This window comes from Manis javanica, chromosome X, assembly GCF_040802235.1.
Source record: "Manis javanica isolate MJ-LG chromosome X, MJ_LKY, whole genome shotgun sequence".
Classification (NCBI taxonomy): Eukaryota; Metazoa; Chordata; class Mammalia; order Pholidota; family Manidae; genus Manis; species Manis javanica.
In genome coordinates this window covers 2,361,695-2,378,189 of record NC_133174.1, presented here as the reverse complement: position 1 = coordinate 2,378,189, position 16,495 = coordinate 2,361,695, and the positions used below count along the sequence as shown (strand labels likewise).

Here is a 16,495-nt window from a genome sequence, read left to right as displayed (position 1 = left end):
TGACAGCTGTACTTAAATACACATGTGGACTCCGGTGGAGCCATTGAACACTTAGCCCTGAAAACTGAAAATGCTTGTTAACAGAGACATTAATACCGAGCTCTTCACACTGAAGTCACTCAAAATGACCACAACCTGATCCAATAGCTGGACAATGTCCACTTTGTGACATATACAAACAAAGTACTTGAATGTGGCCTAGTACAATGCTGCAAAGAGAACTTTCTGTGCTAACGGAAATAGGTTATGTTATGCGTGCGGCAGTGGTGAGACAGGTGTGTGCAAAACGTCAAACTCTTGAACTCTGTCCTTCGCTGAGATGCATATATTCCCATGACAATGACAATTCAGTTAAGCTGATATCAGAATGATCAGAATGTGTCAAGTCAATTCAACATGGAAGGACACAAAAATGGTAAAAATGACAAATCAAAGGAGAAAATGATATTTGTAAGGAAAAGTATTCTCAAACGCCATAGTAGAAGCATAATCAGAAAAAAGTCACTGACTGTGGCTGCTCCCCAATGTAATATGTGCCCATTTCTCATGGGGGGAAAGATAAAACCGATCCATGGACATAAAGAGCCTTCCGAAGGAACCCTAATTTTTCTTTTAACGAGTCTCACCTGGTACCATTCCCATGTGTTCTGCACTTACTAACCCTGTCCTTACTTGTCATTTCCTGAACACTTCCTTAAAATAACTGGGTGCCTCTGATGACGCCAACACTTCTCTTTCCGGTGTCCTTTGTCTGATGGTCCCAGTCATCCTTCAGAGGCATCGTGTCCCTGTCCCTTGTGCTGTGACCCTCTGAGACCCCTCACACACCATTCCTCTGATTTGATGTCCTCTTTTCCCTCATCCATACCAGGATGATAGAATGCATTATTGCTACGCGTCTATGTAACTGTATCCCTGGCTCTGTTTTGACCAAGGAAGGTTGAAAACCAGTTCATCTCCTCTTAGTCATCGGGGTTCTTAATGAAAACTGCAAAGCCCTCAACCTCCATCAGGAATACTTGATGCCGTGAAGGCTGTGATGGCTTAGTGATGACGACGCTTTGCTCTGAGAAAGTTCATGGGGACAGAGATTATGTGCGTCACCACCTGCTCACACTTTGAGGAGCTGCATTCCTCTCAGGGTGAAGGCCCTTTACAAATTCCACAGGACATATTCCAGTCGGCCCGCAGGAACCATAGGTGCTGAGGACCCCACACCCTTCTGGCTGTTCTCATCTCTGTTCTCCATTGAGGTGCTTCTGAGGAGCACCCCTGACACTTTTCTCTCCAAACAAACACTCAGGACATTTTGTAGAGGCTCTTTTAAATATGAACAACATGTATAAGGCCCTCTAACACAAACCCCAGAGACTTGTGTTCTTGACCATAATCCAGGTAGTTCCCTGTAGACCCGGAGTCAGACAGACCCTCTGTCAGGTCCAGACATTGCCAGGCATTTTTGCTCTGTTATTTTTACTCACTTGACAAAGAATCTGAAGAAGATTTTGCCGTTTTGCGGGTTCAGTTCAATTTGACGGACATAAGCGTGGAATGGCCCCCCATCCATGATCTTCCCTTTGTTACTGGCTGCCATCTGAAGAGTGTTCAATTCAATTGAAATCTAAAGCAAAATTCCAGGGGTGATTTTAGTCAGTCTCTCTTAGTTTTCTTTGACCTCGTCCATCATGAGTTTCCCTTCACTTTTGCATCAGCACAACACTTATGTAACTGTACTGAACAAAGAAGGATTTATAAGATACTGTGAAAACCCACATCTGTGGTAAACAAGAAATGAGATATTCCTGAAACAGCGTAAGCTCTGCTATCAATTCTAGAAGCCCAGTTAACACTGTTTTGGCTAATGCAACCTTCTCATCTAAAAGACAGTAGATGGGAAAGAAGCCCTTTAATGGACATATTGGCCATGTTGAGGCAATTGAAAACACATTCAGTAGGTGTGTGTCAGAAGCCAGCCGAAGACCAAGTTGGAGTTGGAGGAAAATGTCTAGATGTAGGTGCACCTGTATTTGGATATATAAAAACCCAGCGTGCGCGTGCGCACACACACACACACACACAAAACACCTGACACCTTATACCAAAGCAGACATTCCTTCTTACCAGCACGTCATTCTGAGGTACAGGTTCCTGGGCTGCACAAACCAGACCGAGTACAAGGGTCAGCAGCAGAATCTCCATCTTGATGGTGCCTGTTGTCCTTCTGCTGAAGCTGGGAGGCTGCCGGGTGTTGCAGGAGATCTGAAATGTGCACCAGTTTTTATAGAATTGGATGTGTGTGAAGAAACACGTTATGAACCAATAGTCATCAATCAGGAGACCTTGTTTACATAGAAGTCTTCTTTTAATATCCTGGTTGGCAGTGATGAGTACCCATGACATTATCTTATTTGAGTAAGATTAGTTTTAAGTGAAATTTCAACTGGTCCAGACATTTGACCTTCAAAGTAAGTGATAGAGCAGAATTCTGAGGAGGTAGTTCCGGGAGAGTAATACTTATTTCCTTTATATCTTGAATTCCAACATGGGATAAGGAGTCCAAGGTTGTGCCCCGAATCCCTGTGTTATTTCCTCAGTACTGAGGGGGTACACTGAAACTTACTGTATACACTCACCATGTCACTGTCTAGTTTAACAAAATTAATGTGGCATCTATCCTACGAATCAGTTACCAAGGCAAACCTCTAATGACTCTATATTTAAGCTCAACAGTTGCCTAACCTGACATAAGAGTTTTTCCCATTATCCTGAGATTTTCTAGTGTTAGATTTTACAAATAAGCCCCTGTATAACTTTGAGTAATTTCTGTATATGGGACAAGTATGGGTTGAACGTGTAGCTCTTTTTTCTTTTTTTGCCTATGGAATCCAATCTTACATCAAGTTTGATTAAATATCCTATTTTCCAGTGAATGTCAGTTGTGCGTTTATCAAAGATCCATAGTCTATAAATCCCTGTACCTTCTCCAAGAATAGGTTTTGTTCTGTTTTGTTCCCCCCTACCCATTACTCATGTTTTGGACACTATTACATAGAGAGAATAAGAAGGTCACATGCCTTCACTTAGGAATAAAATAAAATAAGATCTAGGCTTCACTGAAAAAAATCTTAATTTACGTCATCGTATCTCTAAGCAAGGAAGAAAGCACGCGAGAAGTTCCCCACATTCCAGGAAGCTGGCAAGGAAAGAAGAAAATTTCTTGCTATCTCTGTGCATCTATTATTGTTAAGGACATGGAAATAGCCAAAGAACATATTTCTTATCCATCAAATTTTCACATATGTTCATTTTCATGCCTATCAATATTTCAGATACTCACTACATATTGTGCTTTTACTACAGAAAAGAAGAAACAGTGGTATCCTTATGATTCCCAAGTCATCTGACTGAGAATTCAGTCCCCTCTCCTCCAGGCCATATCTGAGCCCCAGAACCTGTCCGTTTGTTGTGGGTTGAACTTCTGAGGACGGCTTGGCCTCAGGACTCCTCAGCCTGCACCTTGACTGGCCATTTGCCTTCATTCTCAGAGCACATCAAAGTCGTTTGTTCTCTAGCTGGCTCTCCACCTCTTGGTCCCAGCATGTTTTCCTTGCCGTCACTCACATACATCTCCGTGTGCTGCCCTAGGGAATCTCTCATGCAGTGACTAGGAGAGAAGGCTTTGCGTCTCCCAGTGTCCTCATCCACTTTCTGGTCAGCTCCCCGATTTGGGTCACTCCGAGCAGGGGTCTCATGCACCGACGTGGGGTTTCACCCATTACCACAGCAGCCACGTCTTCCTCAGTACTGCACACATTCCCAGCCGGGCCTCCTGGAGTCTCACCCACTTTTGTTCCCTTAGAGTGTGTCCTGGAACCTTCCAGGGGAGGAAGATCTTCCTGTTGGACAACCAAGAGGAAATTAAACAGTAGTTGTGTTAAGTGATGATGGCGACAGTTTGCTCTTACCAGCCTCTGAATCCTCTGTCTCTTTTTCCTAAAGAAACATGACATTCAGGTCCCAACTCTTTTCATTAGTATTCATCAAAATGTGGGTGAAAGAATGGTAGGGGAAAGAGAGCCTCCTACAGAAACATGGACATCTTTTAAGCCAACAGACAGTTCTCAGGGGTCCTGAGCAGATCTTGCAGTCATGCCCTGGGTGAGAAACCTTGGATGATACGCGGTAACATGTTCCTCTCGCACAGAATCAAACCTCCATGCCGGGCAGTAATTTCCGTGACCCCCCTGGGTTCCTGCACCTCTCCCTCCCCCTGCTTCAGCCGCACAACTGACTGTCACTCAGAAGCTCGGCTCTCCCCGCAGTGCGGGAAACCTCCCAGCACACCCTGACTCCACTTCCTCCCCTCTTTCTTTCCCTTGTGCTGTGTCCTTATTGCACCCACTATGGCCATTTCCATTGTCCACTCACTAAAGAGTACATGTCACAACGTCATAGGCTTTAATTTTTCTTTCCGTTGCATCCCTAGTGCCTGGAACTGGTAAACGAATGAGTCTATGTGTTTCCCAGTGGGGGTTGTTGTTTCCTGGGTCAGTTAAGGTCACTATTGCACAGGGTGGATATTTCTGGGTGGGAAGAAACTCCAAAGTCCCTGCTGAGAACCTGGACTCAGAGCCGTGCCCAAGGGGCATCAGTGACACCCACAGGAATACCTCTTCAGTACAAGGGTAATGGGTGGCTCTCAGGTGGACCATGAAGCAGGGCTGGAGGAGGCGGGGTGCACAGGTCCAGGTGTGTGCACAAGGACATAAGAATCTCGGTGGTCATATGTGAGATACATGAAGGAGACGGAAAATGGCCGTAGCGGGTGCAGTAAAGAATTGGAATGTATAAATAAAGAAGGAAAGCATGCAAATTGTTGCTATGGAAGTCTTCTCCTAGACGCAGAGCAAGAATAGATACATATTCTCTATTGAAAAGTTACCCAGGGTGTGCATTTCACCGTGTCCTGCAAAGGCGCCTGTCTAGTGTGACCCAGGGGAGGGCTGCCGTTGTCCCAGGCAGGGCCGTGTTATTTGGATCCAGTCTGAAGTAGCGAAGAGCCCAGGCAAAGGGTAGATAAACCCTGAACACAAGCAGGAGAGGAACATTTGCGCCTCACCTCAGATTTCCTCACGAAGATCTGCTCCTCCTTGGAGCTGTTTGTGATCCCGTGGTCGCCCTTGAGAATCCCTCAGGCCCATCCATGTGGTCGGAAATGGACCAAAACCACATGTGACATGGTCCATGACCTCCCCAGTCCTTCTGGAAAATTCTGGGTACGTCTAGGCTTCCAAATGTATATGAACAGGATAGGATATAATGTCGTACAAATAGGAGACATGGAAGGGAAGCTTCCAGAAAGCAATGTCACCTTGTCTCTGTCCACTGATTACTTTTGCTTTTCTGAAAGTGTCTTGGCATTTTTCCATTGGTTTTTGTTTGTTCCTTGTTTCACATCCCACATCTGTGTTTGTTTTAACAAATGAGGGTCGTCTATTTCCTGCAGCCTAATTTTAATCCATCAGCCTCTGGACATAGTCCTTTAGTAAAATGTTTGTTCTCTGTTAAGTAGGATTTGCTTTTTCCATCTATTCCCAACCACCTGAGTGATTGGTAAACATCAGTTTGTGCCATGTGTTAACCATAATGAACCATAATTGACAAGAGCGAGTTTCACACCAGGCCTTCTCAATCTGTCTGCACTCAACATCAGCAAGACCCAGTTCTCTGCAGAAAAACAATTTTTATTATTATTTTCAATATTAAAAAATAGTGTCCAATTGGTCTAAACTTTAATCCAAGCATGAATTATATGGAAGGGTCTTCTGGAGGATTCCTACTACCTAGTGTTTTGTGTGGACTCCATGAATTCTGATTCTGTGTATGTGATGCACCCACAGCAGACAGGGTCTTCAAAGTCAGCACAAACCAGACAGGCTCAGTCACTGTTCCTTTTTTCCAGGGGAAGGAGATAGAAAGCACACAAGATAACCAAAAATTTGCCAAAATATGACCTGTTTCTAAGTTGTAGGGTGAAAGTGCAGCCAGGTAGGCAGATGGAGTGTCTGGGAGTCCTATTTCAGAAGGAATAGGAAATTGTTCACCCCGGGAAAGGTCTGCATGCAAGCTCTGGAGAATGTTGGAAGAACACGGTCAACGTGGATTTGTGGGAAGTGCATGCTCGGAAGTAAAAAATACAAGCTTTTCAGAAAGGTCCATTTGTTCGTATTGGCCAAAATTCTAAATGTGTTCACTTTGATAAGGTATTCCCATTTATGGAAATTTTAAACAGGTTTGTTGTTTGTAATGTTGAAATAGTTAAAACTACATTTAATACTCTGCAAGCTTTGGTACATTCGAAGTAGAAAATACATGAAATTCAAATATTGAATTATATCACTCTAAATCAGTATATGAATATTCCCTGAGAGTATTAATACATAAATAAGAACCAAACATGTGATACTCTGCATATTTTATGTATGCCATATGTGTATAGCACACAGACTGCCTCCAGTATATATAGTCTGTTTGTGTGTTTTTGGAAATATACACACATACAACAAACCGTCAGAAATAGAAATCAGGGAAACAACTCCATTTACAATTGAACCAAAAGGAATAAAATACCTAGGAATACAGCTAGCAGAGGAGGTGAAAGACCTGTATTCTAAAAACCAAAGAAATTGAAGAAAACACAAATAAATGGAAATCTATCCCATGTTCTTTTAGAGGATGAATTAATATTGTCAAAATGACCATCCTAACCAAAGAAACTTACAGTTTCCATGTAATCCCTATCAAAATATTAATGACATTTTTCAAAGAACTAGAGCAAATAATCGCAAAATTTATATGGAATCACAAAATCCATGCATAGCCAAAGCAATCCTGAGAAAACATGATAGGTGGAGGATTGCACTCCCTGACTTCAAGCTCTACTACAAAGCTACAGTAATAAGAACAGTATGGTACTAGCACAATAATGGACCCATAGATCAATGGAACAGAATAGAAGGCTCAGGAATGAACCCGCACATTTGTGGTCAATTAGTATATGACAAAAGAGGCAAGAATATACAATGGGGAAAAGACAGCCTCTTCAATAACTGGTTTGGGAGAACTGGACAGCTACTTGGCAGGGAATAAAACTGCATTACAATCTAAGTTCACTTGGAATGGATTCGAGCTAAACATACGACATGAAACTGAAAAAGTCCTAGAAGAAAACGTGGACAAAAATCACTTGAACGTAAGCATGAGTAACTTTATTCAGCACACATCTCTTCGGGCAAGAGAAACAAAAGCAAAAATAAACAAGTTGAATACATTAAACTCAAAATTTCTTAGCAGCAAAGGAAACCGTCAACAAAACAGAAAGGAAACCTGCAATGTGGAAGAATAGATTCATAAATGATGCATCTAAAAAGGGGGTTATCATCCAAAATATATTAAGAACTCAAAGAACTCAACTCCGATAAAGCGACCTCATTAAACATGGGCACAAGACCTAGACAGAGCTTTCTCCAAAGAAGAAACACAGATGACCACCAAGCACATGAAAAGATGCTCCACATCAGTAAACATCAGGGAAATGCAAATCAAAATATCACCCCACACCAGTCAGAATAACCACTATATAAAGGGCAAGAAATAACATGTGTTGGCGAGGATGTGGAGAAAGGGGAACCCTCCTACACTGCTGGTGGGAATGTTGGTTGGTGTAACCAACGTGGAAACCTATTTAGATCTTTCTCAGGAGACTAAATATGGAAATCCTATACGACCCACTAATGCCAGTTCTGGGAATGTACCTGAAGAAAACAAAATATCTGACTCAAAAAGATACATTCACCCGTAAGTTTATCGCCACATTATTTAAAATAGCGAAGATATGGAGGCAACCTAAGTGTCCATCAATAGATGAATGGGTAAAGATGTGGAACATATACACAATGGAATATTATTCATCTGTTAAAAAAAAAGAAAGAAATCTTGCCACTTGCAACAACATGGATGGAACTAGAGGGTATTATGCTCAGTGATACAAGCCTGGTGGAGAAAGATAGATACCATATGATTTCACTTATGTCTGGAATCTAAAAACAAAGCAAAACACAATGAACAGAACAGCAGCAGACTCATAGACACTGAGATGTGACTGGGGGTTACCACGGGGGAGGGTTAGGGCAGGTGGGTGGGAAGGGTGAGGGGGTAAAAGGGCACAAAAATTCTCCATCATAAGTTGGTCACAGGGATGATAGTGCAGCATGGAGAATACAGCCAATGATTCTGTAACAACTTCCTGTGTTGACAGGTAGTAACTGCACTTGAAGTTAGGATACAATAAGTATGCACCTGCTGAATCCTTATGTCATATATTTGAAACTACATATAATATATGCAAATATAATATTGTATATCAACTATATATATACACACACACACACTATGGTATATCAACTGAAACTATATATAATATATACAAACAGTATTGTATATCAACTATTCCTCAATAAAAACATATCAAAAAATATATACACACATATAATGAAGAGTTTATACCATCTATCAAGAGTACCTAATGCTGGCCTGGAGCAAGTTGGGACAGGATCACGTTTAATATGAACTCATACGACTGTGGACCCCAACATGTCCTTGTCGCTGTGGGCATTTAGGTTCCTGACCTCACAAAGTAAGCAGGGCGGTCTCGTCTCCCACAGCATCTCATGCAAAAAACTGTGTCTACATTAAATGCTCTTTCTTCTTCGCTGTTTGGAAGGATTCTCTAATGAAATCTTGTGGACCTGCAACATCTTTTTCCAAAGTTCTGACAGGTTGATTCAATTTATTTAATAGGAAAAGACTGTAGACATTTTCTGTTTCATCGTGCGTCAGTTTGGGTAACACAACTATCACGTTTGAGCCCCTTTCGTACAAGTGTTCAATCGGTTGGCCTAATGTGATGGGTGGTGTTCCCTTATGCTTCTCTTCACTTCTGTATGGCTTGAGGTTACAACCCCTTTTCCTTGCAAATAGGGTGCACAGGCACACACGTTTGTGGAACAGAGATGCACATTTGTGGGACAGAGGAGTCAGCCAAACACATGCAGGGAATCTTTCTTTAATTCTTCAAATTTTTCTGTAATTTCAGTATATAATTGTGTGTCAGTATTATACCCACGTGACCCCTCGATGATGATGGGTGCATATGCATTTGGGGTAAATGTCATGGATTTGCCCAGGTGTTCCATTCCCTGTGATGCACACTATGTTCCCCAGGGACTTCTTTCTTGGGCAAACTCCCTTGTCCCAATACAGTAAAAGTGTCCATGACCCTCTCCTCTTTCCACGATGGCAGAACCTCTCCCTCCGCTGCCCTTGACTCCTTTAGGACGTGTCCATGTATTTTCCGTGGATATTTAAGCATGTTTTCTAAATTAAATGATTTTCCAGACAGACACATATGCAGTTGCTATATTAAATCAGTTTATTTAAGCTTTCACAAACCCAACAACACCAAGCAGGACAGGAGTGGTTGTGGCAGAGATGACATGGGAAACGGGACTCGCTTGTGAGCAGAGAGAGGTAAAGTAGTGCAGACGCAAGGGATGTTCTCTTCATCATCTGGTCCTGATTCCACAAGGGAGACGTTGTACCGGTTCTCAGGGGCTTTACTATAGGGGAATAAAACAGGAGAAGGGGTTCGTGTGCATTGACTGCATGACACAGAAACGGGTGAGCCTCAGAGGCAGGGCTGCAGGCCCTCCAGTTAATCTGGTGGGAACACACTGCTCCCCACATCCGTGGTAGGAGAGGATCCACGTGAACTTTTCTAGATATGCACACGAGTCGGTGCCTTTCAGGACTGGGATCCATGCCAGAATTTCCCTGATATCAGAAAGCATGGACATGGCAATGGCCCTTTTAAAAATGAGTTCAGGGTATGTTATGTGACTGAATCACGCCCCCTGCACGAATTCCAAACTGTGTGGCATCAAGGTTGTCCACTCATCCTGAGAGCTGACATTTTTTTGGCTGTTTTTCTCCATGGCTCTCCCCAAGCCCTCTCTCTAACCAAGATAAGGCTTATCTTAGCCCAGATCAGTATCCTTTCCTGAGGCTATCTTATTTTAGACTCTTTGAAATAACTTCTGGGGACATCATGTTCTTCGGGAAAACCCGTGCAGTGTGCAGGTGTGACGGTGTGGCTGGAACCCTCCCACGTGTTTCTCCCCATGACGTGAAGTCAGCCTGGCGGCTGAGGCACTGGTGGGTTCCCTTTGGCCCACGTAGGGGTAGGGATACATGTGAACCACCATCCACAGGATGCACTGGGAAACTCAGCATGTCTCCTTGCGTCCCCACCAGGTCCTGCCAGTCTCTGACGACCGTCTTTTGCATAGTCCCGGCCTGGCGGTGCTTTCTCCCCAAACCTGCTCATTACTAGCCTGTTCCTGCAGGTGCAGTTTCATCGGGCACAGGACCAATCTCAGGAGCTCACCCAGCATGAACATGTTCTCAGGTGACATTAGGAAGTGGGACCAGAAGAAAACTTGCTTTAAAGAACATGTCCCTCCATGAAGTCTGCATCTGGGCTGACGGAGTTACATGGCATAGCAGACGAGTAACAGGACGTGTTTACTTACACCATTGAGAGGCTGTGCATCCTGTTTTCATTAAATTGCAGGACAGTCGTCTGGAGAGAAAACAAAAGGGTATGAGAAAAAGCATCACTCCATTTCCCATTCTTTCTAACGATATCTGTATTTTTAAAAGGGACTTTATAGGTGATACATGGTGGGAGAGGAATTTGAAAATGAGTTAATTTGTTTCCCAGTGGTTGATGGCCATAATGGGTATTTGATATATTCAGGAAAAAATAAGAGTCTGTTTACCAGAACTGATGATATTGACGATATTATCTTCTGCAATTCCCAGGTCTGCAGTTATCTTCCTGAACTTTGCCACGGTTTCCTCACTAATATCACTTTGTTTGCCTGAAAATCACCATGTATAATGCAGAAATCTGTCAGTTAGAGCCGCGCAGAATTTCTGAAGCTAGAAATGGGGAAAGTGAATGTAGAAACCAGGTCTTCACGGGCTGTGATCGAACAGCGTCCAGTGTGGACATTGAACGCATCACCATGCCCGCTGCCTGCCTCTGGTGGGTAAGACAGGGAAACCCCACACAGCTCAGTACCGGTGCCCTCTGCGAGCTCGGCAGCTCACTCCAGGGACGCATGAGAAGTACCATGGATTTGGGGCCAGTCCATCTAGAATCCCTGCGATCTGCTCCATCTCTGCGTCCTTCCTAGACCCCATGTCTGACATTCATGCCTTGGTCTGGACCCAAGTAAACTGGAAGCTCGAATCTCAGGTGCAGGCAGACAGCAGCCTTGGCCCACAGGCCGGGGAGACAGCATCTTACTAGACCTCAGATCTACCCATCCTCATCCGAATAGAGACCCTGTATCCCAGACAGGAGCCCACCCGTGCACGCCCCTGTGTGGGTATTCAGTGGTGGAAATTGTCAGTGTTCATAAGAACAGCGATGGAAAGATTAATCTTGAAGGTGAATTTTAAATGCTTTCCTATTCCAACGATAGAATATATTTCTTAAATTTCCTAAGATTTTAAGTTGGGGTCAACTGAATAGAACCATGACTTGAAATAAGTTGATCTGTCAATAACTGTTCCTAATAAAAGTTAACTTTAAACCGTTGTTCATTCGAATAAAGGGGCTTCACATCTAATTGAGGATCCAATACTTTGCCGCCCCTCCCCACGTCCTTCTGACCGCTTTCATCTGCCAACCACACCCCTCCGTGGACAGAAGGCCCGGGGCCTTGCATACGGAATAAGGATCCATGTGAGCACACACTGAATTTGTGACTTAGAAAAGGGACAGTGGAGACATGTACGACAGTGACGGTGGTATATAGTAGGAGAGAATCGTACCATACAATACAATTATGTTCGTTTCCACGCCTTCCGCATCCGTGTTCTTTATCTCTGCGATCATAGCATTTTCATCCTTATAGAGAATTTTATATACATTTTCACCGGAATCTGTGGAAGAGAAATACATAGCTATACATATACCCACTCACATCCTTAAAGCGCTATGTCAATATACATAAATAGGTAAATCAATAAATATCTGCCTGACTTAATTCATTGGTTTTTGCTTCATCATGGCGTAAAAGCACCATTGGCAACAAGATTGTCTATTGATCCCTGTGTCCCTGCAGCCGTGCCGTGGTGTTACCATGGACGATGGCCGTGAGGACGGTAGGGAGGCCTTTCCCCATGGTCGCCTCACTTCACGTCATGCCCTTACTGAAATGGTTTCCAGCCCTGTGTTCTAGTGAAGCCAAGGTTTCTTTAAACGATGGTACATGTTCTTAAATGGCATAAAATCGGTTCCAAGTTTAAAATTATATGATTCTCCTTCACTCAAGCAATGAATTGATTTCTCTTGAAGATCAAATTCGACATGTCCTTCAAAACATTGTGTAACTGTTTGAGGGCCTGCCGGACCAGGCAGCCAAGGGAGCTCTTCATAGTAATGACGGCCTTTCCCCTGATGCTGCATCTGTGTGCGTCTCTTCACAAATGTGTGGCTGCCCCTACCACGTCAGTGTGGGACTATGACAGTTTCACTTGGGAGGATATGCCGGCTATAGCAGGTGGAACAATTAATTTACATCCCCCCTGGTTGAGGCCCTACATCTCTCCAGCTGTGCCATCATTCTTCGGGGATGGCAGGGAAGGCAATACGTATTTTTATACTTTGCATTACAACCGAACCCTCTGACTTCACATTATCTGGGTCAACTATAAATGACACCTCACAGCTGTCCCTTACCAGGCAGTGTTTAAGTTACACTTTCAATTCTTAGGAGACCTAGAATTCACATATATGGAGTTCCAGAAAGACGAGGCCAAGATTCCAACCCTGAGATACTTGTACGAATAAAATAGTTGTACTTACAGTTAACCTGGTAAACATAGTCCTCTAATTTTGTTCCCTCGGCCAGTTTTTGTACACATACTCCATTTTCCCTTAAAAATGAAACAGGTTCAAGTGGATTAACATCAATAATTACATTTCATCTGTCACTAGTAGTTTCTTTGTTTGACTCCCTGTCACCCTGTATCACGCCTCATTTTAACGCCCATGAACCAAGTGCCAGCAAAAGAGAAGAAATGAGTTATCCAGGACCATGCAACTCTCCAGTGAAGGATATTTTGTTCAGGTGAGGTTTGAGCAGCTGTGGCAAAGACATGATCCAGATGCAAAACAGGTCATTCTGCAAACAAAGAGACAGCTTTCCAGACAGGGCTTAGTGGTGGTCACAACCCTGGCAAAGATCTTAGATGACAGAAGAGATAGGAATCACAAAAAGAAAGAAAAAACTTAAGAGTGCAATCAAATCCAACACCTTCATCTCCTAGAAAAACACGGTTAAGAAAATGAACCTCAAGGCACATGTATGTGTACAAAGGCAGTGTATACACTCCCAGATGGAGCACCCACATGCACATGATATTAGTATATGATTCGGGGGAATATACACATGCAATGAATGTTATGGTTATAAATCTGTGTTGGTGTGTAACAAACACTGTGTGCCTCTGTGTGAGTATATGACAAGAAAGTTGCATTTGGAAAGTGGAATGAATGCGTACTATAATGCAAATGATAAAACAGGTAATAATCCAGCTGAAATTGGGCAAGTTGTTGAACAGACAGACAGTTCTCCAAAGAATGGCTATAGGACACGGTACTCATGGACTTTTGTCCTCAGACACATGCAAATTAAAAGCATGCTGAGATTTCATCTCCATTACAAAAGCCTGGATAAAATCATAAATGATGTCAATGCCAAGTTTTACAATGGATGTGCTGAAAAAAACACCTCATCTGTTATAAGTGATAATGAAAAGTCTCATTCACTTAGAAAATAATTTGACATTCTGCTATACTTCAATACACACGTGGACTCTAGTGCAGCCATTCAACACTGAAAATACATGTTAACAGAGACATTGATACTGAGCTATTCACATGGAAGTTAGTCAGAATGCCCACAACATGATCCAGTAGCTAGATGATGTCCACTTTGTGACATATACAAAGCACTTGAACGTGGCCTAGTACAATGCTGCAAAGAGAACTTTCTGTGCTTACGGAAATGGGTTTGTTTTGAGGGGAGCAGTGGCGAGATGGGTGTGTGCGTGGCCTCAAACTCATGAACGCTGCTCTTCACTGGGATGAATATAATCCCATGTCAATGACTGTTCAGTTCAGCTGATTTGAGAAAGATCAGAGTTTGTCAGTTAAACATGGAAGGACACAAAAACGATAAATATGAGAAATCAAAGGAGAATATGATATTTGTAAGAAAAGCTATTCTTGAAGGCCATAATTCAAGAAGAAACAGGTAGAAGTTGTCACTGACTGTGGCTGCTCCCCAATGTAATATGTGTCCATTTCTCATGGGGGGAAAGATAAAACTGATACATGGACATAAAGAGCCTTCCGAAGGAACCCTAATTTTTCTTTTAACGAATCTCACCTGGAACCATTCCATCTGTTCTGCACTTACTAACCCTGACCTTACTTGTCATTTCCTGAACACTTCTTTAAAATAACTGGGTGCCTCTGATGACGCCAGCCCTTCTCTTTCCAGTGTCCTTTGTCTGATGGTCCCAGTCATCCTTCAGAGGCATCATGTCCCTGTCCCATGTACTGGGACCCTCTGAGACCCCTCACACACCATTCCTCTGATTTGATGTCCTCTTTTCCCTCATCCATACCAGGATGATAGAATGCATTATTGCTACGCGTCTATGTAACTGTATCCCTGGCTCCGTTTTGACCAAGGAAGGTGGAAAACCAGTTCATCTCCTCTTAGTCATCGGGGTTCTTAATGAAAACTACAAAGCCCTCAACCTCCATCAGGAATACTTGATGCCGTGAAGGCTGTGATGGCTTAGTGATGACGACGCTTTGCTCTGAGAAAGTTCATGGGGACAGAGATTATGTGCGTCACCACCTGCTCACACTTCGAGGAGCTGCATTCCTCTCAGGGTGAAGGCCCTTTACAAATTTGGCAGCACAGAGTCCCATCGTGGTCAGAATCCGCAGGCGCTGAGGACTCCACACCCTTCTGGCTGTTCTCATCTCTTTTCTCCCCTGAGATGCTTCTGAGGAACACCATTGACACCTTTCCCTCCAAACAAATGCTCAGGACATTTTCTAGAGGCTCTTCTTTAAATATTAACAACATATTTAAAGACCTTTCAGCACAAACCCCAGAGATTTGTGTTCTTGACCATAATCGGTATACTTCCCTGCTGAGCCAGAGTCAGACAGGCCCTCGGTCAGGGCCAGGCATTCCCAGGCATTTTCGTTCTGTTATTTTTACTCACTTGATGAAGAATGTGAAGAAGATTTTGTCATTTTGCGGGTTCAGTTCAATTTGACGGGCATAAGCTTGGAATGGCCCCCCATCTGTTATCTTCCCTTTGTTAGAGGATGCGATCTGAAGAGTGTTCAATTGAACTGAAATCTAAAGCAAAATTCCAGGGGTGATTTTAGTCAGTCTCTCTTAGTTTTCTTTGACCTCGTCCATCGTGAGTTTCCCTTCACTTTTGCATCAGCACAACACTTATGTAACTTTACTGAACAAAGAAGGATTTATAAGATACTGTGAAAACCTACATCTGTGGTAAACAAGAAATGAGATATTCCTGAAAGAGCGTAAGCTCTGTTATCAATTCTAGAAGTCCAGTTGGCACTGTTTTGGCTAATGCAACCTTCTCATCTAAGAGATAATAGATATGTAAAGAAGTCCTTTAATGGACATATCAGCCATGTAGAGAAAATTCAAGACATATTCAGTAGACGTGTGTCAGAAGCCAGCCAAAGAGCATGTTGGAGTCGGAGGTAAATGTCTAGATGTAGGTGCACCTGTATTTGGATATATAAAACTCCAGCGTGCGCGCGCGCACACACACACACACACACACCCAACCAACACCCAACGCCTTATACCACAGCAGACATTCCTTCCTACCAGCACGTTGTTGTCAAGTACAGGTTCCTGGGCTGCACAAACCAGACCGAGTGCAAGGGTCAGCAGCAGAATCTGCATCCTGACGGTGCCTGTTGTCCTTCTGCTGAAGCTGGGAGGCTGCCGGGTGTTGCAGGAGATCTGAAATGTGCACCCGTTTTTATAGGATTAGATATGTTTGAAGAAACACCTCGTGAACCTATAGTCATCAATCAGGAGACCTTGTTTACATAGAGGTCTTTTTTAATATCCTGGTTGGCAGTGATGAGTACACATGACTTTCTCTTATTTGAGTAAGATTAGTTTTAAGTGAAATTTCAGCTGGTCCAGGCATTTGACCTTCAGAGTAAATGACAGATCACAATACTGAGGAGGTAGTCCCAGGAGAGTAGTACTTATTTCCTATTTAT

General features: G+C 43.2%; 1 protein-coding gene and 1 long non-coding RNA gene across 2 annotated transcripts in view; one reads left to right on the top strand and one right to left on the bottom strand.

The window, feature by feature from the left end:
- Nucleotides 1–16,495, top strand: part of LOC140847424 (uncharacterized) — a 218,450-nt gene that overhangs the window by 158,385 nt on the left and 43,570 nt on the right. The window lies entirely within an intron of this gene.
- LOC118971534 (odorant-binding protein-like) lies at nt 9,468–16,246 on the bottom strand. Its single transcript, XM_037013437.2, has 7 exons — nt 16,089–16,246; nt 15,442–15,581; nt 12,998–13,068; nt 11,962–12,072; nt 10,899–11,000; nt 10,650–10,699; nt 9,468–9,677 (listed from the first exon to the last, which is right to left on the bottom strand). Exons 1-6 carry the CDS (start codon nt 16,164–16,166, stop codon nt 10,680–10,682), a joined length of 522 nt encoding a protein of 173 aa, XP_036869332.2. The 5' UTR covers nt 16,167–16,246; the 3' UTR covers nt 9,468–9,677; nt 10,650–10,679.